The sequence below is a fragment of the Parambassis ranga genome, chromosome 5, assembly GCF_900634625.1.
Source record: "Parambassis ranga chromosome 5, fParRan2.1, whole genome shotgun sequence".
NCBI classification, from domain to species: domain Eukaryota; kingdom Metazoa; phylum Chordata; class Actinopteri; family Ambassidae; genus Parambassis; species Parambassis ranga.
In genome coordinates, this window is record NC_041026.1 from 22191837 (window position 1) to 22218809 (window position 26973).

At 39.7% G+C, this 26973-nt stretch overlaps 1 protein-coding gene across 1 annotated transcript; it reads right to left on the reverse strand.

The window, feature by feature from the left end:
• ptpra (protein tyrosine phosphatase receptor type A) lies at positions 1-26400 on the reverse strand. The gene is made up of 22 exons (XM_028405484.1): positions 25937-26400; positions 17879-17925; positions 17557-17638; positions 17002-17463; positions 13067-13166; positions 12811-12884; positions 12207-12343; positions 11692-11782; positions 11476-11552; positions 11342-11378; positions 11138-11235; positions 10759-10878; positions 6105-6271; positions 5679-5814; positions 5410-5556; positions 5191-5284; positions 4966-5042; positions 4679-4813; positions 4136-4261; positions 3875-4026; positions 3406-3541; positions 1-3321 (listed from the first exon to the last, which is right to left on the reverse strand). The coding sequence occupies exons 2-22, from the start codon at positions 17897-17899 to the stop codon at positions 3247-3249; spliced, it is 2544 nt and encodes an 847-aa protein (XP_028261285.1). The 5' UTR covers positions 17900-17925; positions 25937-26400; the 3' UTR covers positions 1-3246.
• Positions 26401-26973: the final 573 nt, after the last annotated feature.

Here is a 26973-nt window from a genome sequence, read left to right on the forward strand (position 1 = left end):
CAAAATAAAAAAAAAAAACACGATTTGCTTAAGACAATTATACCAAATTAAAAATGGCCAAAACAAAACATCTAATACATTTCAAAATGGTCCCGATACAGTTCAGTTTTCAATATACATCTTTAAACAAAAAAAAAAAATAAAAAAATAAAGGGGGTAGAGAGAAATAAAATAAGCAAGGCAGCAGACAGGAATGAAATATAAATAAGCTTACATTATGTACAAAAAGGGAATGGGTGTTGACCACTGGGGAAAATGGTCCAAAGACAAAAGGAAAGATAGAGAAAAAAAAGCAATAATAGGACAGTGGTGGATAAAGAGACACGAAAGACGTGAAAAGGTGGCAAGAAGAGGGAAGCTGGACTCTCTGCAGCGTCCCTCTCTGGACATGACTTTTCACCAGTGCATTCTAAATGTCCACTGGGGCAAAGCTCTAAGAATATAAGGGGACAAAGTGGGGAAATCTGGTCTCCCTTAGTGATAAAAGATGCAACTGTATTCATGCTGTGGGGGAAATTTGAAATTCAACATTTGGGTATCCACAACTGATTACTTATTATGGATCCCTCTTTGAACTGATATGGAATAAGATGAAGCCATCAAATAAAAATGGAATTCATTAAAATGTGACCTTAGTGTTAAGGGATTTAAACTAAAGGGAACGTTAAGAAAAGGATGACTGACTGAGGGAATGCATGCATATCAGAGGGAAAAGGTGACCATGGTGCAACCACGTATTGAAGGGTAAAGTTTGGAGAATCCACTAGTTTTAAAAACCTGCCACTGAGGCACTTAAAGTTCACTATAACAGCAGGTCTTGTAGGGTTGGCACAATGTCATGTTTAGCTGTGAGACAGTGATCACATGATCCAAACATGCACACACAATAAACTTGCTGCAAGTTTAACACAGACAGAACAGCTAAGCATCCCCTCCATTACTTAAAAGACCCAGTAAAGTAAGTGACAATGTAAATAAATGAACAACATAATGGCAGCTAACTAAACAGTGTGGGCACTTGTGATGCTTTGGAATGAAAGAAAACCTGAAATCAAGATAATGATTCACAAAAATAAAATAAAAACGGCCAACAAATTCAGTGACTGGTCAATTAAATTATCTGCTACTTTATACCCATACAGGTGCCTGGCAGAAGGCTTAACCCAGGGCAGACCTGAAAGAGCTTTGCTTGAGTTCAAATATAGAGACCTCTAATTTGGTTCTGTATGCTTTAAGGGCTTTGCATTTGGTGCAAATAGTGCATGAGTGTCCAAACAAACAACAATGCAATCACCCTTCCACAGAATTCAGCACATACTTCTTAACAACAGCCACTATTAATAAATTAATTCTGATTGTGCTCCATCCTTTAATAAAAGTAACTAAATGTGAGAGTGTAAATGGAATGTAATGCACAGGTATGGGGATGTGTTTAGTTAAAATCTACATTAATAACAATTGAACTAGTCATAAAACTGCTAAGACTAAGATTTTTTTTTATAAAACACCAGCTGAGGGATGATGTCTGAAAATCTCCACTTCGGGGGGTGGGGGGGGGATTTGTTCATTTAGTAAATTTAAACAATCCTGGCATCAGTCATTTCCTGAGCTGACCAAATTGAAATTAGGACTGACCTAAAGCTCTACGGCCATCATTCATCTTTCATTACAATCACAAATGGGCCTTGCCTCAATAGTGACCTCGGTTAAAATAAAAACACTGTAGTTCAAGTCTGTGTGTCCTCACAGGACATACATTAAAAAAAAAGGATCCAGAGCAAACATCGCATGGCACACCTTCTCTATTAAAGTAACAACGCTTCCTTTATGTTAGCAACAGCATTCGAATAAAGAAAACATTCTTCAGAATCAGTATTCATGGTAGGAAATAAGAGTGATAGCATCGTGCAGTGACGCGACACTATATATTGTATGTATATATACATACTATATATAGTAAAGAAAACCCATACAGAAAATAAATGCTTAATACAATCTGCAACAAATACTGACATGTGTCTGTAAACAAGAAAAATAAATATGCTGGGTATGTGGGATTGGTTCAGTTTAATGGTGTAGTGGTGGCTGAAGTGTGTTCTTTGTGTCTTTGCTTGTCAACATGATAAACTGTAACAGACCCTAAAACTACAATATTTCTTGGGGCTTTAAAAAAAAAACAAAGAATACAACAATTCCTCTTACAGTCCTGGCACAGTACTAATTCTTACACAGCAAATTGTCTTTTCTTGTTGAGAAACTTTACATGTGGTTGGTGGAATTTGTCAGACTCGAGAGCTACATGAAGAAATGAACAAAAGACTTGGCACTTGGTGGATAGAAGACACACAGTGTCTTCTGTGCCAGCTTATGCTCCAGTTCCAACAAACACACACACACACAGGTGCTCAGATATAATGAACGGCTCCTGATATTTAGTGTGTATATTTGCGTGTGAAAACCTGAGACTATGAGCTACATTGTGACTGACCTTTAAACCCCTGAAACTTAACTGAGTGAAATTTGTAAGTGGCTTGATGAATGTCAATGCAACCATTTCTGTCTAAAGAGAAACAGATTTTACTGTGCGTGAATGTGTGTAAACACATGGACATCTTGGGTTGGTGAATGTAGAAAAATTCTGCTACCACACATGTTGCTACAGCGTGGCTCAGGCAATGTTTTAAGTCTCTGTCCCTAAAAAGTTAAAAAAAAAAAAAAAAAAAAAAAACATTACCTTGACTAGATGTTGTACATTAGCCACTAAAGCATTATATCATTTAAATTCATATATATTTATATATATTTATATATACCAATAAAATACATTACAGGTGCCACCCGAAAATGCAAAAAACTCAAAACTGTGTCTAAAAACCAAGGTAATAAGATGCAACACAGTAAGTATATATACATATGAAGTTAAAGAGGGAAAGCAAAAAAAAAAAAAAAAAAAAAACATTTTGAAGGGTTGTATTAACATTACAAAATATTCAAGAAGGCATCTCAGTTCTGTTTCCAACTGCACCGCCCTGTCCTTCAGGCAGAGACCTCTGTTCCCTTTTCCTCTGGGCAGTTCATCCCATCCGCAGATCACATTGTGATGAGGAGTCCTTTTTTTTTTTCAATGATCCATTGGATGGTAATATGCAGATTTCTGCATGGCAATGCGTGTGTGTGTTTTCTTAGTGCGTGCATTATGCTTGTATGAAGTGTATATGGAAATCCATCCATCCAGCTGGCACGTCCCTACTTGAAGTTGGCGTAGTCAGAGAAAGCATCAATGTACTCCTGGACCACTTTGTAGCAGAACTCGTACTGCTCCTAAAGAGAGCATGTTCATTATGATGGATTTAGTTCAGGTCATGATCAATTCATTCCTTAAATTGTGGTTTGAAGTGCTCTTACCAGTGTCTGCACCATGTGGGGTCTCTGCAGTCTGAGGCTCTTCACTGTCTGGAAGACATCCAAAATGCCTTCTGCCTTCACCCGCTCCAGAACTGTACTCAATGCACAGAAAGTCCCTGTTCGGCCAGCACCAGCACTTTAAACAAACACAAGCAAAAATGTCCAATAAGGACACTGCTGTTGGTTTTGTGCAGAAAAACAAACAAACAAGAGGCTTTTCTAGTGACTGCACATGTTGGAGAGAGCCTAGCAACAGTTCTGGGAGCAGTTATAATGTCACAAGGAAGAAGAGAACAATTCATCCGAGCTGTTTTTTCCTGTGATTTAAATGCTGCTACATTCACCACAGACACTCACATGCATACATAACTGCCAGGGTCATTTCCACTTACAACAATGTAACAAAAGGAATCAACATAGACCAGCTATTTTTTTTCCCTCTCGGTTTCTTCAACAGTGTGTGCATTACCTGCAGTGCACTGTAATGGGGTGGTTGCCAGATTGCTGCTGCTGTTTCTGCACTGCAGCAATTATGTTGATCATGCCTTTCCCATCAGTGGGGATGCCCACCTCAGGCCAACCATGGAAATGGAACAGGCGCACAGCCCGAGCCTTGTTCTCCTGAAAACACAGGGAGGCGGCAGACATTACCACTTGCAATTGTTTGGTTATTTTATTTGGGGAACCTCTGGTGTGGGATGATTGTTTGTGTCATTAAGGCCTGTCTTACCCTGTTGTTGGTGACCAGAAGGTCACGCACTGTGTAGCTCTCACTCTCCTCCTCCCTTTTAATTTCAATGGAGATATCCCCATAGACCACTGCACCATCACTGGGCCAATATTGAGCACACTTTTCCTAAAGAACACAAGACGGGAGCAGTCAACTAACAACACATCACAAAATGTGAATTGTCAGGAGCATTCTAAATCTAGAATAGGCCTAATTATCATGTACATCCATGACTCAATGTAGTAGAGGTTATTACAGAGAGAAAATGATGTTCTCTCATAAACTTCTATACTTACCATCAAAAATGATTTAGCTAGTTTACACCTACTAAACCACCAGAACAATAATAACTTAGATCACTTTGTAAATAAAGATCTGAAGTGAAGAAGCACTAGAAAACAACAAGTCATTTTGCTCACACTATTAATATGTTATTCAAGACTTGTAGCATCTAGTTAGCATTGACCCCAACATCAATATTCTATTTTAGTCAGTTATTGATCTGATATATAACGCTAGTGTTCTGCAGCTGCGTACACACACCTGGCCTCTCTCCTCCAGCTCAGTGAGCATGACTATAGAGCAGCTTCTCCACTCCCAGATCATCCTCCAGAAGTCCTCTATAGTGTGCTGTAGGGGCCCCTGGCTCGCCATGTAGGCATCTTTCTGACGGTAGCCCTAGATAGACGGAATGGACAGAAGGAGAAGAGCAAATATTGAATGACAGAACCAAAACAGAAAGGGAGAAAGGTAAACTTAAAACACCGGATTGATTTGTTGCATTAATGAAATGAAATGATTCATTCTAATCTAGGCGCTTTTACACTTACATCAATGAAAGAAGCATTGACGTAGTCTGTGTTCTCCTCTCCTCGTTTGACTGGAATGATCACTCTGTTGAACTCGTCTGTAAAAGCAAAACATTTACCTTGATTAAAAAAAAAGTAATAAGAGTTGGCAAGATGACACATATATCTGAAATTTCCTTGCAAGTATCAAGGCATTCAATGCTGCATGCATATGACTAAATAACCAACTATACATGCTTCACTCACATGGAATGATCTGCAGGACTCTGTTCTTCTTCATGTTGACTGGCAGGTTCCCTGTTCTCATTTTGTCGTTCTGAATTTTGATGGAGGTCAATTTCTAGGAATCACAAGACTACAGCTTACAACATGTTCTACTGAAAGGCTGAAATTAAAAGTTTATTTTATAGTTGAGGGGGTTCATAGAGATGAGTGTCTATTATGGTAAATAGAACACATGCACACCTTGAATTCTGCCTCCAGACCACTGCCAGCACCAGGTGAGGGGGAATAAAGTTTGGCCAAGTGAGACTCCAGAGAGGTAACTTCCAACTCTGTGTCTCCGTACAGGTAGTGCTCTAATAGTGCTTGAAAGATGAAAACATACTGCATCTGTGGGAAAGTTGGATAAATGTTAACAAAATTAGAAAATGGTGGAACTTTATTTAGGTTTCTGCTTTAGTATTTACGTCACTTAAACATAACCTAGGTTGCATTGTCAATAATAGACTTACATCTGTCTGGACCATCTGACTGCGTTGGGCTCTTATCCTGGTGACAAAGCCAAACACGTCCACCTTCCTCTCCGCAACCATCATGTCCAACATGGCATCAATCACAATAAAGGTACCTGTCCTCCCCACACCCGCACTGACAGACAGATATACAAGACTTATGAATTTTTTGAGGCAAGCAAACAAATACGTGATCAGTGAGGGTTTTTTTTCTCTACATTCTCTATGGCAGGAGTGAAGGGTGTGTGTATGGTTACAGTAGTGCCTCCTAATTGGCCTGTTTAGTCATTGTGGATTAGGCACTGGAACACAGGTTAAGAATAAACTACCTACTCTATGGGTACTATGTTCTACCACCACGAACAGGGCAGTTTTTAGCATTTGGAGCATCGACCAAAATGTTTTACAGTCTAGCTAAACACTTACCTGCAGTGAACCACAATAGGTCCAGCGTAGTGGGGGTTGCAGGCCTTGACTTTCTTAAGAAATTTGAGCATGCCAATGGGGGTGAAGGGCACCCCAAAGTCTGGCCAGCTGGTAAAATGGAACTGGGTGATGAGCCTTTGGGGCTTCTTCCCAGAGACATCTCCCACCTGAGGGACAATCCAGATTACAGAGTAAGTTTTTATTTATGACACAGCATATCTCTGTATAGCTAGCTATCTATATATAGCTGGGTCATTGACAAATCAAGCTTCTAAAAGGCTATTTTTAAAAAGTATTTTTTTAAATAACGTAATGCATATTTTTCCAGAATAATGTGTTTAAACAAATCTCATTTATTAAATAACATTTCTATCTGTTTTAACTCGTACACTCAAAAAAAATATAAACGCAACACTTTTGTTTTTGCTCCCATGTTTCATGAGATGGACTTGAAGATCTAAACTTCATTCCAGATACACAATATTACCATTCCTCTCAAACATTGTTCACAAATCTGTCTAAATGTGTGATAGTGAGCACTTCTGCTTTGCTGAGATAATCCATCCCACCTCACAGGTGTGCCACATCAAGATGCTGATCTGACATCATGATTAGTGCACAGGTGTACCTCAAACTGCCCACAATAAAAGGCCACCCTGAAATGTGCATTTTGTTTCTGCTTTATTGGCATTCTGGGGACTCAGAACCAGTCAGTATCTGGTGTGACCACCATTTGCCTCATGCAGTGCAACACATCTTCCTCGCATAGAGTTTATCAGATTGTCTGTTGTGGCCTGTGGAATGTTGGTCCACTCCTCTTCAATGGCTGTGCGAAGTTGCTGGATATTAGTGGGAACTGGTGCACGCTGTCGTATACGCCGGTCAAGCACATCCCAAACATGTTCAATGGGTGACATGTCCGGTGAGTATGCTGGCCATGCAAGAACTGGGACATTTTCAGCTTCCAAGAATTGTGTACAGATCCTTGCAACATGGGGCCGTGCATTATCTTGCTGAAACATGAGGTGATGTTCATGGATGTATGGCACAACAATGGGCCTCAGGATCTCATCACGGTATCTCTGTGCATTCAAAATGCCATCAATAAAATGCACCTGTGTTCTTCGTCCATAACAGATGCCTGCCCATACCATGACCCCACCACCACCATGGGCCACTCGATCCACAACATTGACATCAGCAAAGCGCTCACCCACACGACGCCACACACGCTGTCTGCCATCTGCCCTGAACAATGTAAACCGAGATTCATCCGTGAAGAGAACACCTCTCCAACGTGCTAGACGCCATCGAATGTGCGCATTTGCCCACTCAAGTCTGTTACGGCGACGATCTGGAGTCAGGTTAAGACCCCGATGAGGACGACGAGCATGCAGTTGAGCTTCCCTGAGACGGTTTCTGACAGTTTGTGCAGAAATTGTTTGGTTATGCAAACCAATTGTTTCAGCAGCTGTCTGAGTGGCTGGTCTCAGACGATCTCGGAGGTGAACCTGCTGGATGTGGAGGTCCTGGGCTGGTGTAGTTACTCGTGGTCTGCGGTTGTGAGGCCGGTTGGATGTACTGCCATATTCTCTGAAACGCCTTTGGAGACGGCTTATGGTGGAGAAATGAACATTCAATGCACGAGCAACAGATCTGGTTGACATTCCTGCTGTCAGCATGCCAATTGCACGCTCCCTCAATGCTTGTGGCATCTGTGGCATTTTGCTGTGAGACAAAACTGCACATTTCAGGGTGGCCTTTTATTGTGGGCAGTTTGAGGTACACCTGTGCACTAATCATGATGTCAGATCAGCATCTTGATGTGGCACACCTGTGAGGTGGGATGGATTATCTCAGCAAAGCAGAAGTGCTCACTATCACACATTTAGACAGATTTGTGAACAATGTTTGAGAGGAATGGTAATATTGTGTATCTGGAATGAAGTTTAGATCTTCAAGTCCATCTCATGAAACATGGGAGCAAAAACAAAAGTGTTGCGTTTATATTTTTGTTGAGTGTATTTTAACAGTTTTTTTCAACGTCACAAGCAAGAAATGTCAGGTGGCGCAACCAAATATTTATAAATATATATATATATATTCCTAATATTTATTTCAAGATAAATCTTTGGCAAGTATCCATTAGGGTGTGTACACTAGGTAACACATTATTATTTGGTAGTTTTGTTTTGTTTATGCAATAAAAGATTTTTCCCTTTTGTAGGTCAGGTTTTAACTATCGTTAGCATCCAATTTTGTATTTAAAGACAGAAAAAATATTTTAAAAAATACACAAATTCATATATTCAGTAAAATAAGTACACAGATTACATTTAGAAACCATTTGGTCACTTTAAGCTATTATTTATTAGTTTAAATTGGTTGCACCACCTGACGGTTATTAGTTGTACCACCTGACAACATTAGTAATGACATGAAATATGCTCAAAAAATGCATTTCATTTCAAATATTTACATGTGTTTTTGTAAATAGTCTCTATTTACATTTTTTTAAGTAAAATAAATCTTTTTTTTCAAGAATGCGAGTAGTAAACATCTCATCAAAACCACTTAATACAACATTACATTTGATACAACCCTATACTAAATGATAATTTAAAAAAGGGCATTTCATGAAGAAAATGCAAGTTTGATTGCTGCAGCTGAAGCATTGCTTTGAAGGATTGCTCTGAATTGCTGGAGAATCAGAGCAAATCAGAGCTTTGTATGCCTCTGTGTGTCAGCCTGTCACCATGGTAACAGCAGAGCACTCCAACTTTGAGAGCCTGGTGTGCAGAAACAATTCAGAATTAGAAAATGCTGAATACAAGTTTGATAGAGCAGCATCTGATGAGCGTTTTAAGACTAAACTGGAGTCTGTAGCTTGAAATTTGTAGGAGGAGAAGCATGTGGCAGATGACCCTCGTTGAAGGGCTCTCTCATAGACTCCCATGTTAAAAATGACATCGAAATTGCTTAATATTTAAAAAATTATCATTTCTTAAGAAAAACTTAAAGTTGACCCAGAATGTCCTCTGTGAGATGAACATTTTTATAGTTGAATGGCTGAAATCGGTCAATGTATGCTGAAGATACGCTGCACCAAATAATGTACGGAAGAATAAGAAAGAAAGAAAGAAAGAGGGTGAAGAACACTAAAGGGAAGTTTTAACAAAATTAAACCATTTTCAAATATGGAGTAATATTTGTACAGACCTACGGAGCCCCACTGATGACATGGTAAAAAAAAAAAATAATTTGTAGGCCACGAATTATGTATAATGCGCGCACGAAATACTAATTCATGGCCACTTAGTATTTCGTAGGAACTAATTAGTATTCCGTGGCCACGAATTAGTATTTCGTGCGCGCATTATACATATTTCGTGGCCTACAAATTATTATTTTTTTTTTACCATGTCATCAGAGGGGCTCCGTACAGACCTTCTCAGGTCTGTGTAATAAAGAATTCCCAGTGTGAATGCATTAGCCATGTGTGGCATGAATTGAGAGGCTCTGGTTCTGATATCACTCTGAGAACTTCAGCTGAGTAGAAAAAAATGACGTCAGCACGGTGGGGCCAAGTGAAAGCATTTTTTCCTCCCAGTTACTTTATGCAGCTCACCTGAATCTCTTCACCAACTACTTGAAGAACTTGCCCTACAAAGCGGCATCTAAAATGTACATATTATTATGTAAAAATGTGTAATATCTTTGATTAAAACTAGTAAACATTTTAAACATGTCACAGATATATTTAGAGCTTTTAATAACATTATATAGTGATATTCCTTGCAGTTGTGCCACCTGACTAACTGGTTGCACCACCTGACTTTTCCAACTTATCTTAAAATAAATAGGCTTATGTTTGGATGCTAGTATTAGCGTCTACCCATGTCATCATATTCATATAGATCAATTTTTATAAATAAAGTGTTTTATGATAAAATTTATTTTTTCTAGTTTTCCATTGGTTGTACCACCTGACATAGAAAGTGTACCAGTCTGTATATGAATTGAAAGTAGTTGTTTTTATCAATATTTAAGAGAGAGCTACAAATCTTTTAGCTTAATCCCAAGGGTCCCTTGGGGTCCTCTGGCTGATACAACATCCTGTTTATGGCTATTGTCTCTTCACTTTAAAATAAAAGCCCATTGTTTATGGTTGCACCACCCTGACATTAAGTAAATGTAAATTGCGGGACAAACGTTTTTCAGTTATCTCAACAGCTTTAAAACTGTTGATATGAGAAAAAAATAGATTATACAAAAGACTATAAACATAAAAGTGTGCCAGAGCATTTAATTTTGAATGTATTGTTATTAAAAGATTTTTAATAGGTTTTTTAGTCTGACCATTTGCTCGGACAGGTGCTCCACCTGACATTTTAGGGGTTTGAGAAGCCAAAACAGAAAAGAATATAATTATTTGAATGTACTGAAAAATGTATCAAAATAAATAGGTTTTATAGATTAAAGTGACCAATGTTATGAAAAGATTACATTATTTTGAAAGAAAATAGTGGACTAGGACTCAAAAATATGCATGTCATGTCATTGACCCAGCTATATTTTGATTTCTCCTTGCAGGATAACCATGACTTCTCTCTATCTTAACCTTGAAATAAATTGTACAAAATGTCTGTGGTACCTGTTGGATGCAAAACTTGCGGATGGTGTAGTCCACCAGAACCATTGTGTCTTCTACAGACACGCGGATGTTTCCGTATGTCCAGCAGCCCTGGTCCGGCCAGTACTGAGCACATTTACACTTAAAAAAAACAACAACAACAGTGTGAACCGAAAAGAAGATTACAATGAGGTTACCTAACCTAACTAGCTGTTTTCAAGACAGACTGAGTACAGTGAAAAGAGAGCTCATTCTTGCCCCGCACCTCACAGGATTCACAAGAGGCTTTAATTGCACAGCTTTTAATTAGTTCTATGTAACATACTAAAAATTGGCGTGGAACAGTATGTTAAAGAAGCTGGTTATCTATGAATCATCTCTCTTGATTTAGTGCACTTACCTCTTTTCTCTCCTTCAGATTGGTCACCATGACAATGGTGACTGTGTTCTGCTCCCAGATCATCCGCCAGAAGTCATTTACCGTTTCCTCCTTTGGCCCTGAGAGATACACATAAATACAACATTTAAAAAGATGAATGGTCAGGTTTATTAATGAACAGTAGTACACAGTTTGTTTCTGCTCTAGTGGAGGTGAAGACTTTACCTTGAGCAGCAATGAACTTATTCTTCTCTTGGTAACCCTGTGACACAAGTGACAAAGAGGATGACTAAATAACAGCTGATCTTGTATAGAGTAGAAATGCTACTTGTATGAAAAAGATGTCAATGTATACACACATTAATAAAGGAGGCATTAATAAAGTCAGAGTCCGGGACTCCTTCCAGAGACGAGAGATGCACCCTGGAGTGATCATCTTAGGAAAGAAAGCAGGGGACATGTCAAACAAACAGCAAAGGAAGAGGAAGTGAAGCAGTCTTGCACATGGTGCTTTCTTATTTATCCAGGTAAGTTTAGTCTGACTGCTAATTTATGACTAGTTAGGCATCACTTACATGGCAGGATGTTGACATATCGGTTCTTTTCTTTATTCTCTTCCTTGGAAGCAGCGTCACATGATGCTTGTATGGGGCATACTGGCAGTGCCTGAACAGAGAACATGTGCATTTAGAGTGGGGGAGGTGTGTATACTGCATCTGTTTGCCTTCTGGCTCTGATACAAGAAATATCTAATAATGCAGTGGAAGATCAGGTTTATCAGTAATTTAATACTAGATCAAATCAGCATGTTCTCCAGTGTGTCTATTAATAGGAAGCCAATTATTTCAGCATCTATGTTGGCTAAAGTACCCAAGCCTGTAATCTATTTAGATTGTTATTTTCCTTTTACAAATAATTAGGTAGTTATATTTTTGGAATCAAAAGTTTGTTGTCAGATTAGCTGACCACTGCCACCATCTTTTCTCTGATGTCAGAGCACATAACTTAACACAGCTGAAAGAGATGCAGGTCAGAGGGAAACCTTGGGTCCAGTATGTTATTGGTAGGTTTTTGTTTGTGTGTGCCATACATTAAACTCCTCTCTGAAGAGCTTGTTGTCATCAGCCATGCGACGGTTCATTTCTTCCTCAAGTTTGTCGACAGGAATGGGCGGGTACTTCCTGTTTGTGCTGGGTGAGCGAGCCAATAAGGGCACACTCTGGAGTTCTGCGCCGACAAGCAGGAAGGGAAGAGGAAAGAGTGGAGAGAGGGGGGGAAGGAATGGGAGGGGTGAGACAGGTGGAGATAAAGACATGGGACACAGATGAGAACACGAGAGTGGACAGTCTTACATCATGTACTCTGACTTCATCAATCACTGTCTTTTCTTAAAAAGCCCAGCAGAGGGCAATGTGAGTCCACAGAGTCAACACAGAGGAGCCAGCTGCAGCTCTGCTGATTAGGTAATCACAGTGAACAAAGCCTCCTGCCAATAGTCAGTGAAATGTTATCATCAGGGAAGCAAGATCAATCAAGCCTTATCAGAAAAAAACTGAGTAACAAGTTTGGTCAAATGGCTGATCATATTTGCCAAACACGTCCAAAACAAATACATTTTGTAGCGAGCAACAAAGCAGCAGGAATCTTCTGGAAAAAACAAACGTGCACACAATAAGACATTTTTGGGTGTTTACCTGTATCATCTGATCGGCCATTGGGCAGTCTGAAGGAGTTCGAATGGCTTCCTGCCTGCTTGTACTTCTTAAACCTGTCAATCAGCAAAGATCAAAGTGCGTATTAAAAACACACAGATACTCTATCATACATATACACACACACACACAGAAAATATGAACACCGTCATGTTGTCTCAGACTTGAATGCCATTTTGTCATTGCCACAGTTAAGTAGCACTGTGATTGAAGAACAGCAACAGTTTTATTAACCAACCTGAGCATGTAGAGGATGATGATGATGAAGATGATGACAAGCAGGGATGAGAGGGCCACCATCACAGCAATGATTGGCATGTCATCAGACTGACTGTCACCTAGAGACACAGAAAGAAGAAGAAATCAACACCATCAGGCATTTGACATAAAAAGAAGTCTCAATAGCTGATATATATCAGTGTGTTGTTTGCCATTACAAAATATTTGAACATTACACTACACCGCTGCTCAAGAAGCTGTTAAATGTGGATTAACTTATGAATATGACACATTGGTTCAAGAAACTCTTAAATATAATGAGCCATATGTTGTGTAAATGTGAGAGACCAACAGACTCCAGAGGAAACTCTGGCACTGCCTTGTCCACTGTGTAAATGATTGAAATGATTTTTTAATGTTTTTTTGTTCCTAATTATTTTTGTTTAACAACTGATGGCTGGCTGGAATCTGTTCATTATTAAGCAAGATAGTTGTGATAATACAATAATTGCCTCACAATAGTTGGACATGCCTGTAGATGCTGTAGGAGCAGCTAACTTGGATGTTTTAAGTAAACTGATTCTGTCAACCAGAGCCCTCCAGAATCCTGAAAACAAACATTGCTCATCTTTTGTAAAGATTAAACAGATTAGATATTATTTGTTAATGGGTGAGCTGTGAATAGGTTGAAATGTAGATTTACTTGCCTTCAGCTAAGATCCCTTATAGAAACTACTGGAACTACATCAATCAATTCCAAAATAGCTGACTGAATCAATTACTTTACTTATCACGTCACAATTTACCACACTACAACAGTTTTTATCTTTATTCAAAAAGGACCAAGTTTCATATTGTAAGGTGACCTTGGTTTCTTTCATCACCGGACTCTATTTTTCCATAACGGGTGTCCATGTTAATATTTCATAGACTTTAAGAGAAAAAAACAAACAGAAATGGGGAGAGAAAGCAACAGGCTGCCCCTCAGAGTGAAGAGATAGATCACAGTTTAACTGACAGGGTCAACCCTTGGCTTCTACTATCTGTTATAGCCAAGATGACAGCAGATGCAATGATGGTATAAAACCTAAAATATTCAGGGGTGTTTGCTGTAAATTTAGTATAAATTATTTAACATACATGTTTAACATTTTCTACATATCAAAAACCAGAAAGCATATGGGCATGTGAGGCAAGTGAGAAAGGATTGTGGTCAGAGGGGCTTACCGGTACTAAGGAGACACCACACAAGTGATCTATTCACTCTGATGTCTCATGTATAATACAATGGCTGACCAATTTATGTTTCCACTGTTTGGTAGTGTTATAGCTTAAAGGTAACCCTATGGTCTTCCTAGATGAGGTTTTCCAGAACAACAAGGGGAGTTTGGTGTACAAAAACCTGACTGCTGATTGTGTGTTGATGACTGGTCAGTAAGACATGTTGGGGCAAAACAAAAGAATAGATTTTTCTAGAAAACTGCATAGTGGTGATGACAATGGAAAGGCAAAATCAGCTGTTCGATGGATCAACTCAAAATTCAAGAAAGTTCTAAACATAACGGACAAACTATGCTGCAAAGAATGCATCATTTGACTTCATGCTCCATGTGCACTTTCTGAAGTATTTTGGAATGGCATCCACTTATGTGGCCTTTTACACACAATTCCCAGGACTTTTCAGTGTTCTCCCTCACACAATGTGTATATTGAACCGAGCAGGAGCACAACAGGCTGTGAGTATCATGTGGAACTGACACAGCCTTGACGGATCTAATGCTATTTAGAACTGCTCAACAGCTCTCTACGCGAGGCTCTCGGACGCCCAGAGGGAGACAATGGAGCAATTACATAACACCTACGGAACCAAAGTGATTATGTTATATAATAGGCATAGTATATAGTGCAACACAGCCACATCTGTTGCATTTAGGCTGACAGGGCATCAGTGCCTCTTGTGCTTATCCAAACCTCTACAGCACCTTCTAACTTGTTCTGGAAGAGCGTTTATACCAAAACATTTTCATTTCATGAAAGACAATTCAACACATACCTGCTGTTAATACATTCCAAAATCAATCAATGACATCTGATAGTGATTTGTGTATTTTTTTTCTATAATCATGCACTATGAATAATTAATGTAAAACACAAGGGTCGGGGTTGGAGTCATGTTTCACTTAAAGGGATATTACCAGTACTATCAGTAACACACACAAAGCAGCTAAAACATAAAGATGAAAACAACTTCATTCATTTCTTCTAGACACATTACAAGAACATCTAACTTCTTTGCCACTGTTGGACCTTGAAGGACACATGTACTCCTGTTTCAGCCTCAGCATCTGTAAATGTACCAACATGAAAGGCTTTCTCCAAATAGTGTACCTAGTTTATATATTGAAGGTAAATATAAAAGAAAACCTGCTCCATTGGGAGATTTGAAGGACTGATTTTAATCTAGTCAATACAAACTGATTTACAGTTTTATGTGATTTTAGGCCATTAAAAAATATTTAAATAGCCATACATTGTGGCTAAATCCTACCTTTAACTCTAACCTAAATCTTGAAGACAAAATGAAAAAAAAAGCTTTTGCCCTGTGGTGCCATTTAGTGGTACTATTCTGATTCTCGTGGATGACTGGTTAAATGCAGGTAAGTCATGTCAGGATATTTTCAGCTCTGCTACAATGGTGTCTAAAAGCAGAAAAGTGTTCTACTGTCTGAAATATTAAAGGTTAACTCTTGACCAGAAAGCTTGCTTGGTTCAGCTTTGCCATTACACACTGCTAAATAAAAAAAAAATATATACAAGGTGATACACTATAGTCTTAGTTTACTCATTTTAGGGGTAATTTTCACAGTAATAATTACATTTTTAGCTAAATATAGTTACAAATATTAGTAAACTGAAAATTGGGAGGTTCTAAAAGGATGAACAAATTTTAGATTTTTAATAATTAGAGGTTTGAGGGCCATCTTGGTATGCAGAAACAGGACACAATTGTATACTGTTCCTACTGACAAACAATTTAAATGAACTAAATTATTAAATGAATTATTTTGTACGCACAACCATGAAAAAATAATCAGCTGGTCAGTTTTCTGCTCAATGGCTACTGCAGTTTTGCCACAGAAACAATCACACTGAACAAAAGAGCAACATCCACTCAGAACTGGTACATGAGATCACATGTATAGAAGCCACTATGTGTTACACAAGGTTTGAACAATGCCTTAATGAATTCCCACATGTCTTTAAATGACTGAACAACTACAGTCAATGTAAGAATTTCCACATTTACGCTGTACATCAGATTTATGTGTTTATGTATAATGATCGTGATTCTCACAGCTGTATTCGTAGGAATTTTCCCATTTTTTAGAGGATGCGAGTCGGAGCCTCTAAAACACAACTCGACATGTCTGCTTCAAGTCATTCTGTGTATTGAGGCTCTATTTTCCAAGATAGATTCATCTCTGTGAGATTGTTAAAAAGTTCTGTTGATGACAAGAGTTCAGCCTGTGCACCAATTCCGACTGATATGCTACCTTACAAAGGAGTGAATTTGCACCATTATCACATGGCATACATCTGTGGTGCACTGAGTAGGAGAGTGAAATACCCTCTTAACCCAGGACATGGCTGATGCAACCAGTCAGTCAGTCAGGCACAGTCAGTACAGGGCGCACACGCACCAGATGTGTTGGAATTTGGGCTCAAACATGAAACATTCTTCATAGCATCACCTTCATCCAAGCAGTCCACATTCATCTCTACAGTGCCAAAGTTGCAGATAAGGCAGTCTAAAACATACAGTAAATAAGACCCATGATGTAGTAACCTGGATTGATAGCTTAAGTCTGCTCACAGGAAATGTATTTTTGAGAGAAGGCCTTTATTCAAAGGCAAAAATAAGACAAAGGGCTTTGACCATGAACACACACTCACCATGTGGGGTGGTATCAGAGGTGAACTCTGTCTTCCATTCTGTGGTGGTCTCTGTATCCACTTCAACTGTACCCTCATCAGTATATGTCTCTATGGATGAGGTTTCTGGAGCTGAGGGTGTGGTCCCGTTATCTCCCCCTGCTGGGGTAGGAGGAGGGGGTGGCTCAGTGGTCGTTGGTACTTCGAGGGCATCAGTAGGAGGTGGAGGTGGAGGTGGAGGGACTGGTAACAGCCGCCCTGTAGAATTGGGACCACTGGGTTGTATGTCCTCATCACCAGCTGGCCTTGTGGCTGTGGTGGTGGCTGTTGTTGTCTTTGCTGTTGTTGTTACTGTTGTTGTTGGGATGACTGTGGGGGCGAGCGTTGTGGGTGGGCCCGTGGGGGCTGGTGCATGTGCAACAGTGAAGTTGAGGGAGGATGCAACTGGGGGGTCTGTGGGTTTGGCAGTGATATTTGAAGGACCTGGTACAAAGGAAGACAGGATTAGGTAATGATTTGGCAGTTTTCACTGTGAATCATACAAATCCATGTGATTTATGAGAAGATGGTTCATACTTGTGATGGGGACATGATCCTGGGCTGAGGCCCAGAGGGCGACACTGAGCAGCAGGAGCAGGGGACACACACCCATTCTGCCCTACATGGGTAATGCACAGCAAAAACAAAGCATTAGTTCAAAACAACAAAAAATCTCATTGAAAACAATAAGAAAAAAATGCTGAACCCATTTTTTAAAATTAAAGTTAAAGAGATTAAGGGTTTATGGGTTGTATAATCCATTTTAATCTTCTATTCTAATCCAACATGCTCACTTTTGAAAGGAAATAAAAATAAAACATTTCCATCATGTTGGCTTGTGCATGTGTTAGAGGTTTACCTGAAGAAGCGAAGTTGGCATCAATCACTCATTCGCACAGTGTGGTTCTGGAAGCAAACAGAAGACATTTAGCACAACTGAGGATTTTACGACTTTCCTGTGCTGTACTTGTTTGGTTTTTACCTACAGAATGCTCCTTCTGTAAGAACAGTATCAAGCTGAACATCACAATGAGTAGAAATGTGTGACCTAGATCACACACATCATCGACTTTCCTCCAATATTTCAATAATTCCATATCATGGTTTTGGTGGAATCACCAGTCTCATTTTCCACTGTAAGACCTGACAGTTCTTGTGTTTTTTTTTTCAACCAAAATCACTTTTGAATTTGTTTTATAATTCCTTCAAACTCTTAAGACTGTGCTCGACCCAACCTTCATTTCCCTGACACCGAGCATTCATCACCCATGACCAAAACAGAATTAGTGTCATGCTTAAATTCCTGCTGTGACAGTCAATCAGCACTTAGGACACTATTCATCCACAGATTTGTGACAGAGTGAGTGAGTGAAGGATAGGCAGACTTGGAGAAAGCATGACAGAGGCCGGGTGGTCGGTCTGGCTGACTGTCAGTCTTTTGTATTATCCCACAGGCTGACTGAGCTGTGATAATCCTTGGGCCTAATCCCACGGTCCTGACCCTGGAATAATCCAGCCCATCTGCTTTTGCTTATAGAGATACTTCAACACCAAGCCAAACACTGCAGCGCTACCACACACAAACTGCTTTACATCATGGATTACTGCATCAGTGGGCAGAGGATAAATTGGGCGCTAAAAGCTCTAATAGTGCCAGTTGCCAATCTTTTGCTGTTTTGAACTGAGCTCATTCATTGAAGTGCTCACTTTTGGGTTTTAGCAAAGGACCGTTTGGATGAGCAAGTTATGTGGTCAATGAGGATGCTATTAACCCACAAATCCAATTGTTGCTCTCCCTCTCTGCATCCCCCCTCTATGCATCCATTTAGGCAACAACTGTCTGCTTCCACATAAAAATTCAAGTCCTTAAAAAATATTAAAAACATATTTATGCAATCATCACACTCAGTTTACTATGAGGGACTTCTATGATAATAAAAACATGTTAAAGAAGAATGGACAGGACGTATTTTCTATCTGATTTTTAGAGTGTTTTTTATTTTCTATTGTCTGAAAAATCATTTATTTCTATCAAAAATTCAAAATATTTTTTAAATATATATATATATATATATATATATATATAAAAATATATAATTTTAATACATTTCCAAACCTAGTTGTTTAATTCAGCTTACCGGTACATTATTGTCTCTGTAGGGGATTAATAAAGTATGTATCTAGCTATCTATTATGTTATCTTGTACACAGAAAAAAATTACTTCCAAAACTACAAGGTCCAAATTATGAGCCACTTAAAGCTAATAATCAGTTGTGTATAATTTTTGTCTGAAGACAGTCTCTTCCTCATCTCCTGAAGGAATCCTAGGCCACTCTTTTGTTGGTGAATCTCTCAAGCTGCTCCAGATTTGATGGTTTTTACACACCCTTCATTCTCTGCACAATTCACTAACATGACATGCTATTATATAAAAACGGTTAATATTTTTGTATAATATCAGAAAGAGTGAGGCGTGGTTGCTGCCTATAGTTGGTCAGGTATCAGTTAGGTGATGCTGCTTCGTCTGTCTGCTGTCTGCTCATACAAACATAAAATAAATCTCTTGTCTCATCCCCAAACCTCTGCCTCTGCTGTCCCTTTCAGTATTCATTAAAGGCAGTGACTCAGCCATAATGGACAAGCACGGTGATTAGTGGTACTAGTTTGTGTGGAACGGCATTGCATATTGTGATAAACTGGATGTGATAGACTTAGGTTACTAAAGGGAACATTCTCTTCAACAGGTTTTTTTAATGACCTTTTCTTTAATGAAGCGTGACTCATTGTTTTCTGTGTGCCATCTAGCGAGGCTGGATGACGTGTCACTGTGTTGGTGTAAGTGATATAAGCAAGACCTGTTGCTAACCTTCACTTCAGAGAGGTTTTTATCTAGAGACTGTGTAGCACCAAGAGAACAACTCCCCAGAGATGCATCTAAATGTATTTTGGCCTCTTGAGACGCAGTCGTCTTTCAGTGTGCATGTGTGTGAAAATGCTTTTTTTGGACTTATCTGTTGGTAGAGGACATCATTAATTTAAGAGATACTGGGCAAGTGCTTCTATTTGAACCACTTTAAGGTTCTGCGCAGTGAGTGATTTCTATTAAAAATATATCCCAAGTGAAGGACTCAAAGTGTATTTCACACTCAAAAGTTAAGTGGTTGTTTGTGTATTAAAAGTTTATTTAGTAAAGATTTTATTTGGTGCTCTGATAAGGCTCTAATAAGGTCCCAGAGGGCAAAAGAAATCTAAAAAAATTGACTTTTTATCCTTTAGTCAGTTTCGTTTCGATCCAGCCTCCTGTTCTGTATAACCACACAGCCAAATATTAGGAGGCGTTACATCTTTCCAACGGTTTCATCATTCTATTCATGCCCATCTGTTAGCAGATGAATGTACTCAAAAGGTAGTCAGGCAGCACCCACTCTCCTGACTTTAGGGTTATGTTGTGCAGCCAAGTGAATATTTTTCAGACATGGCAGTGCACTTAGAGTGAGCTCTGGCTTTACGGCAGTGACAGTTTGAGTTAGCTGTTGTATAGCTAAGTGCCAAACTGCCACAGCTTTCTTAAGATTCGACCTGCAACTAAAAAAAATCAATAGTCTGACTTGTAGGAAGAAAAACACAACACAGATGTGACAGAACAGGCTCTTTCTAAAAAACAGAAATGGGAAATGTTTTATTCCCTTTAGTAATGTCACAGGTTTTTTAACCTCACTATATGCATGCAGATTTTTGAAGTAAAAGTGGCTGTTTAAAAAAAGATGACAATTGACTTGGGCAGTTGTGCATGTGTTCAAGAATATAGAAGCATACTTTGTCTGCCTCATTAGGCAAAATCCAAGCACAGAAACATGTTTGGATGTGCAATACGTGAAAATCACTCTGGTCAAGACAACATATTAAACTTCCAAATCTTTCTTTGCAATGCATGCTATTACAGTCAGTGTCACTGTGCAGAACCCAGTCTTTAATGAGGTTGCCACGCGTGAGCCCAACTAACTAAAGAAGACTGTGGCTGCTCTGCCTGTGGCCAAGCTCAGACCTAATAGAGACTGCAATCACACAGTTGTGAAAGGGCTGGGCTGTTCCCATTCCATTTCATTCACACAGTGAAAGAAACACTTATAGGTAGAATATAAAGGAAGTCCAATTACATCTCCATGACAACCGAAGGCCAAGACATAAGATCATTGCAAGGTACTCATTTAATATGGCGAGTTCCCAGTCAAGTCTGTGGATATCAGTTATGCTTTTGCATTTATCTGTGATGATAAGAGCAGTAAAATAGCACTTTCATCTGCAAGAACATGCATTTATAATTAGATTACATGGCTTCAACCGTGATTTTAATCACTGTAGCTGATCATTCCTTAGTTTTATGTTATTTAACCTTGATTTGACTTGGTGGAAATGTGGAAATAATACCATTATTATTATGCAGGAATACATTATGTTTTGTAATATGAATTTAGAAAAATTATAATGAAAATTCCTCTAGGCTAACTCTAGGCAAGAGATTGAGCCGGAAGCCCTACAGACACAGAGCCTGGAGGCCTCACTGATATGACAGCAGCAGTGCTGGTCAAGGGGACTTCACCATTCATGCAGGGAATATTTTCCTCTGGCTTTCTTACAAGGCATCCTGCTTCACTAGTTGCTGCAGTGCTGGATAATGCTTGTCTGTCTGTCTCCATTCATGGCATATTAATACTGTTTCTATGTCTTCAGAGGGAGGGGGTCTGGGGCAACAGGAATACTGTGAATGCTTCTCTTCACGGGAGAATGAAGTAGGCCCAACTCAGGGCCGCTAGGACTCTTGCTCTGAAACAGACCACAGATTATATGTCCCCAGTGCCACATACAACAGCCGCAATCCTCTGGACTTCCCTTTCTGAGGGATACTACTCCCTGCTGGTGTGGTTTGTGTTCCTGTTGGCTTCATTCATGAGCTGGTGAGTTGATGAAAAGATGAAGAGAGGCATGGGATTACTTTTCTGGCCAATCATAAGGGCAAGAGTGACCGCTGTGTCTGTTATTAAGCCTGTAATGATGATTTGGTTCCATCAGGGTGGAAGGATGAAAAAAAACTCACTTGTTTCAATAAGTGAAAGTGGTGAGTCGATGAAGCCCTGCTCTGTGTCTGCATCGTTGTGGGGTTTCTCACAGTGCATGCCAGGGGCCTCTCAAGTTTTCCCACATTGGACACAGAGAGGATGTGAAGGCGCAAAGCATGGCCTCCCCACAAAAGCCACTGTGACCTTGAAGCGTGGTGTGGGGCCAAACGGATAGCTCAGGGCCACAAAGAAACTTGATTCAATATCACTTCTGCCCTTTGAAACATAAACTTCAAAACTGATTTCATGCATGCTTTGCTAAGGATGGACATAAGCCCTCAATAGGTTCCTGGCACTGACCAAAATGTGCCTGGACCACTAAGTGTCAGAGCCTGCTAGATGGCACTGAATACTAACGGCAGACTCTGGACTGATTCTATTTAGATTTAAGGGCCATTTTATTTCATTTATTTAAATTTTTTCCAATTTTAGATTTATTCAATGTGTAGATATATATAAAAACACAAATAAAACATTTTGATGCAGGTGTCAGTACAGATCATATAAGGACAAATATCTAAGGGTATATTCAGAGTGTTAAAAATAAGACTGTACTGACTGGTAATCCCTCACACACAACTTGCATATCTGTGCAGGTGGAGAGAGGGGTAGAAGGACTGTGACTGTCTCACTTAGATCTCCTGCTGCTTTCTGTCATCACACATTCTGTGTTTAATGTAATAAAGTTCAATGTAAAACTTGCTTTCATTTACCTATTTTGTTTCTGTATCCAGTAACACGTGTCTGGTGATCCAAGATATCATAAATATGTAGTAAACATAAACTTTTAAGTGAGTTTTAAGTTGACTATGATCTGATTTTGTAACAGGTTTTATTTGTGATGTAGCCTTAGTTATAGTGTCACTGTGTAACACATTTAAATGTCTGATTGAGCATTTATGTTACTGAAAAGATTAGAGCTTGAACTGCTGTATGATGCAAGTATTTACACATTTCACAACACAGTCGCCATTTAAGTTACTTAATGTTTACTTGACATTACATAAGTAAATATACTTGGCTGCATTTCAACGCTGTTATAACAAAAGAAAAAAAATCTAATTATATTCCCACGATTTTTTCACTTCTTTTAGCTTTGCTGGAGTCATTAAAGCTCTGTGACAAAGTGACAGTCCTGATATCAGAAGTGACCATCCCACTGTACTTGTCCACTCCTTTTCCTCTAAAAGATAAGAAACCCATCCAAGATGACTAGACAATCAGAGGCTTAACTTCAGAGCAATGTTGTGGCAGGCCCTCTCCAGCATCCCCCCTTTTTTCCATCCATATCCATTTTTAGGTGATGCATTCAAAGACTTCACAAGCTCACTTACAAACTCTTCTGATATTTTTTTCACAGCAGGGGAAAAAAGGTCCTGCCGGCAGGCTGATGCCAAGGCCAAATGTAAATATTTATAACTGTGGCTCTCAACTGGTTTTGAATCCTTGCCCCTGACTGTAGGGGCATTGTTTAAAAAAGCACATCAAAGTTGTTTCTGAAGGAGAAAAACCTTACTGGAAAGACAATAACACAACATGACTGAGAATGTCAGTTGCCTTTTTCCCTTTTTCCACTTCACAAAAATATGGATAAAATGATTTTTATTACACTAAACAAGTGAATCAACAGACATTTTGTTTAACTATTAAATAATTTATGTAGTTATGGTGCAGAGGTGTGGCCAAATGTGATCCTTCATTAATCTGCAGTGTGTGACAAACCCTTTTGCCCCCTATCCACAGCTCCATTTAGTGTCATTATTCCACGTCATGGAACCTCACTAAGATAAGCTATGATGACAGAATGGTGGTGGTGAAGACCAGATTTTGACTGACGGTGCAGAATATAGAGCTTAGAAGCTACGAAAGTATTACAATATTTCTACATAAATTCACACCTTTGAGTCAACTGAAAAGAAATAAACTCTTACATCCCTTGTGGATGCTGAACCAGAAACATCAATCATTTACTCAATAATTTAAAGGGATTACATAATTACTGTGCATCTACAGAAAAACAAAGCAAAGTAGAATGATTCTGGATGAACTCCTTCTAGACATATTTGATTTATCAATCATTAGCAACCACACAGGTTCATTTCCTGTATTGCGAAATAAACATAATTAAGGCTGAGTGACATATCACATGCAGCTGCAATCAGGCTACATAATGCTTCATAATCCTCTAAATGTAGCCATGTTCATCCTGTCAAGAGGCTGAATTACAGAGCTCTTCCACAGAAAAACATGTCGGCCTACAGGTGGAAATAAAAATATACCTCCTGCCCCACCCAACGAAGCAACTCATAATATTGTGTCAGAGCCCGAAAACTATTCAATTTCACAACATTGAGGTAATTTGTAAACACCCACCCATCGAAACTTCATGCAAAAGTTCCCACAGGGCAATTTCAAGCTATAGTTACTCTTATTTTTAGAAACTAGGCCAATCATGAAAAGTGTGGTGTGAGGATCACTCAAGCTCCTCAGCTAAAAACCCTTTCAGCTTCCCAAAGGCAGAAATAACTCTGTTTTTTTCTTAAAATAGGCTGAAGGAGATATACACACAGTGAGCAACAAGATAACAGCCTTTCTCTGCTGCATTGTAAATGGTGCTGCTTGACAACCAGAGTTGGTTTGCATGGATTTTTGGAGAAAGAGGTGGACGTGTTCAGACCTGACAAGCAGAGGTCAAGGTAGGCCTGGGAGAGGAGAGGAGTCAAAAGAGTTGTGCGGCTCTCACTTGGATGGCTCTAACATGACTTGACAACCACAGTGAAGGGTTGCAGAGAGGCACACATATGCAGTTCAGTGAATCAGGCATAAAGAGTCGTGCTCCAGGTGGACAAAGCAGGGTTTTTTGGGGGGAGATTTTTTATTTTTTTTGCTTTTAGCCTGGTGATGCTTCTCTCAGCTCGAAGTTATTGAATCTTTTTCCCTGCTTTGTGTTATTAATGTAGTTTGGCTCCTATGAAGCACTTATTGTATTTTTTTAATTCTCCCCACAATAAAATACATTTTAATAAGCTCAGAAATCATAACTCGGAGTAGAAGTGAAAGTAGCACATTGAAAACAGCACCCCACCAGACTGAAACGGTATGCTTGGTTACACCCAGAATGATTGGAGTATATTAATCATTACAAAAACTTTGGATGGAGGTTGTAAACGGGAGAACGCTCACACTTCAGAGCGCGGAGGAAGAAACACAAAGCAGTCGCTGTGATTTGACAGAGTATACATGTTAACGTTAGGGCGACCTAATTCCTGTTGTGGGTCGCATGAAGCCCTCCCCCCCCCCCCTCCCCTTGCTCCTACACCCACCCACCCACCCAGCTCCCCTCCCTCTCTGAACGTGTAATAACAAAGCATTGATCAATAAAGTGTACTTTCCAGTGAGGCAGCCCAGACCTGGACCCACTCTTTGTTCCTGTGCCAGCTCAGCAGCATCTGTGTTGGCACAACAAACAAGAGTTCTGACTTCTGAAAATGTTGTCGCACTCATCTTAAAAGCCCCCTTTTTTCCTCACAGCCCCTTTCGCCAAAATTTCCCTCCCTGCCTCCGAGCTACTTCTGAAATGTCTTACAAGGAGGGACCTACAACTGTTACACACAACGCTGCTCCTTGTACAAGCCGTGGTGTTGTGCCCACCGGGATACAGGCATCATGTTTAAGGTACAATGAAGGGCTATATGTGCTTGTTTGTGGGTAACACGTTACAGCAAGAGGAGACACGCTTGTACAGCGACATTGTAACAAGTGTGAGGCGGCTTTGCGTAACAAAAACATCAAAACTCACCGCAACTCCTGGAGAGCCCAGAGAAAACCCGAAGTAGGGGAGAAAAATCCAGCAGGAACGTATCCTCTGGTTCTATTCCACGTTTTTCCAACCCCGGCCCCTGTCTCCACACCCCAGGAACTAAGAGTGTGAGCGGGGTGGGGGGACCTGGGTGATAGCAGAGGAGGGAAGCACGATCTGGGACACACAGCCAACACTTCGTAGACAGTTTATCTGCTAAATCCAGGTAAAGAAGGCAGCCCCCAGGAAAAAATCAGCACTTCGCGCTATTGTATCGTCTCCTCAGGCGATACTTTCTCTGCCTTCCTGGATGTTAAATCCCACCGTTTATCCGCTGTATCCGGGCGCGTCGGCCGACTATTCTAGTCCGCCATGTTGTGTGTCTGTCTGCATAGGAAGAATGGGAAGCGAGCAGCAAATTCCCAGGCCAGGCCCCGTCTCTTCTCCACTCTGTTTCTCCATAGCCCGCAGCGACACCTGTTGGCTCAACAGGAGTATGCACGCTCCGCCTGCATGGGGGAGTCTGCAGCGTGTGAAACCCATTTAAAAGCAGTTTAAAAGTACATGCTCACTGCATCAATATTGATGGTACAATGAGTTAATCACACCACATTTTAAAAGAGGAAACTTCTGCACTGCATAGAATATTACTATATTTTTGTACTTAGCTGTATTTAAGCCAATAATCTAAACAATTCAAAAATGAAGGTATGCAAAATGATAGGTTTAACTTTTATATCAGCTATATATTGATTATTTTTCTGCAGCACCAGAGTTCTACTGCAGTTATTCTTATACCTATGAACTGTTATGTCTCTATCACCTGATTATTCATGTTCCACAGGGAAGAGGAGCATGCTGTATCATCATGACACTAGCAATAATTCTTCAAACCCACTAAATCTTCATACATTTAGGCACAGGACAGGTCTGAGCTCCACATGCTGTGAGGCGATGCATGCTGACTGAGCCATCAGTAACCATGATAAACCTTTAATTACCCTAAATACTGCATTAGTCCCCAATTCAGCCTCATG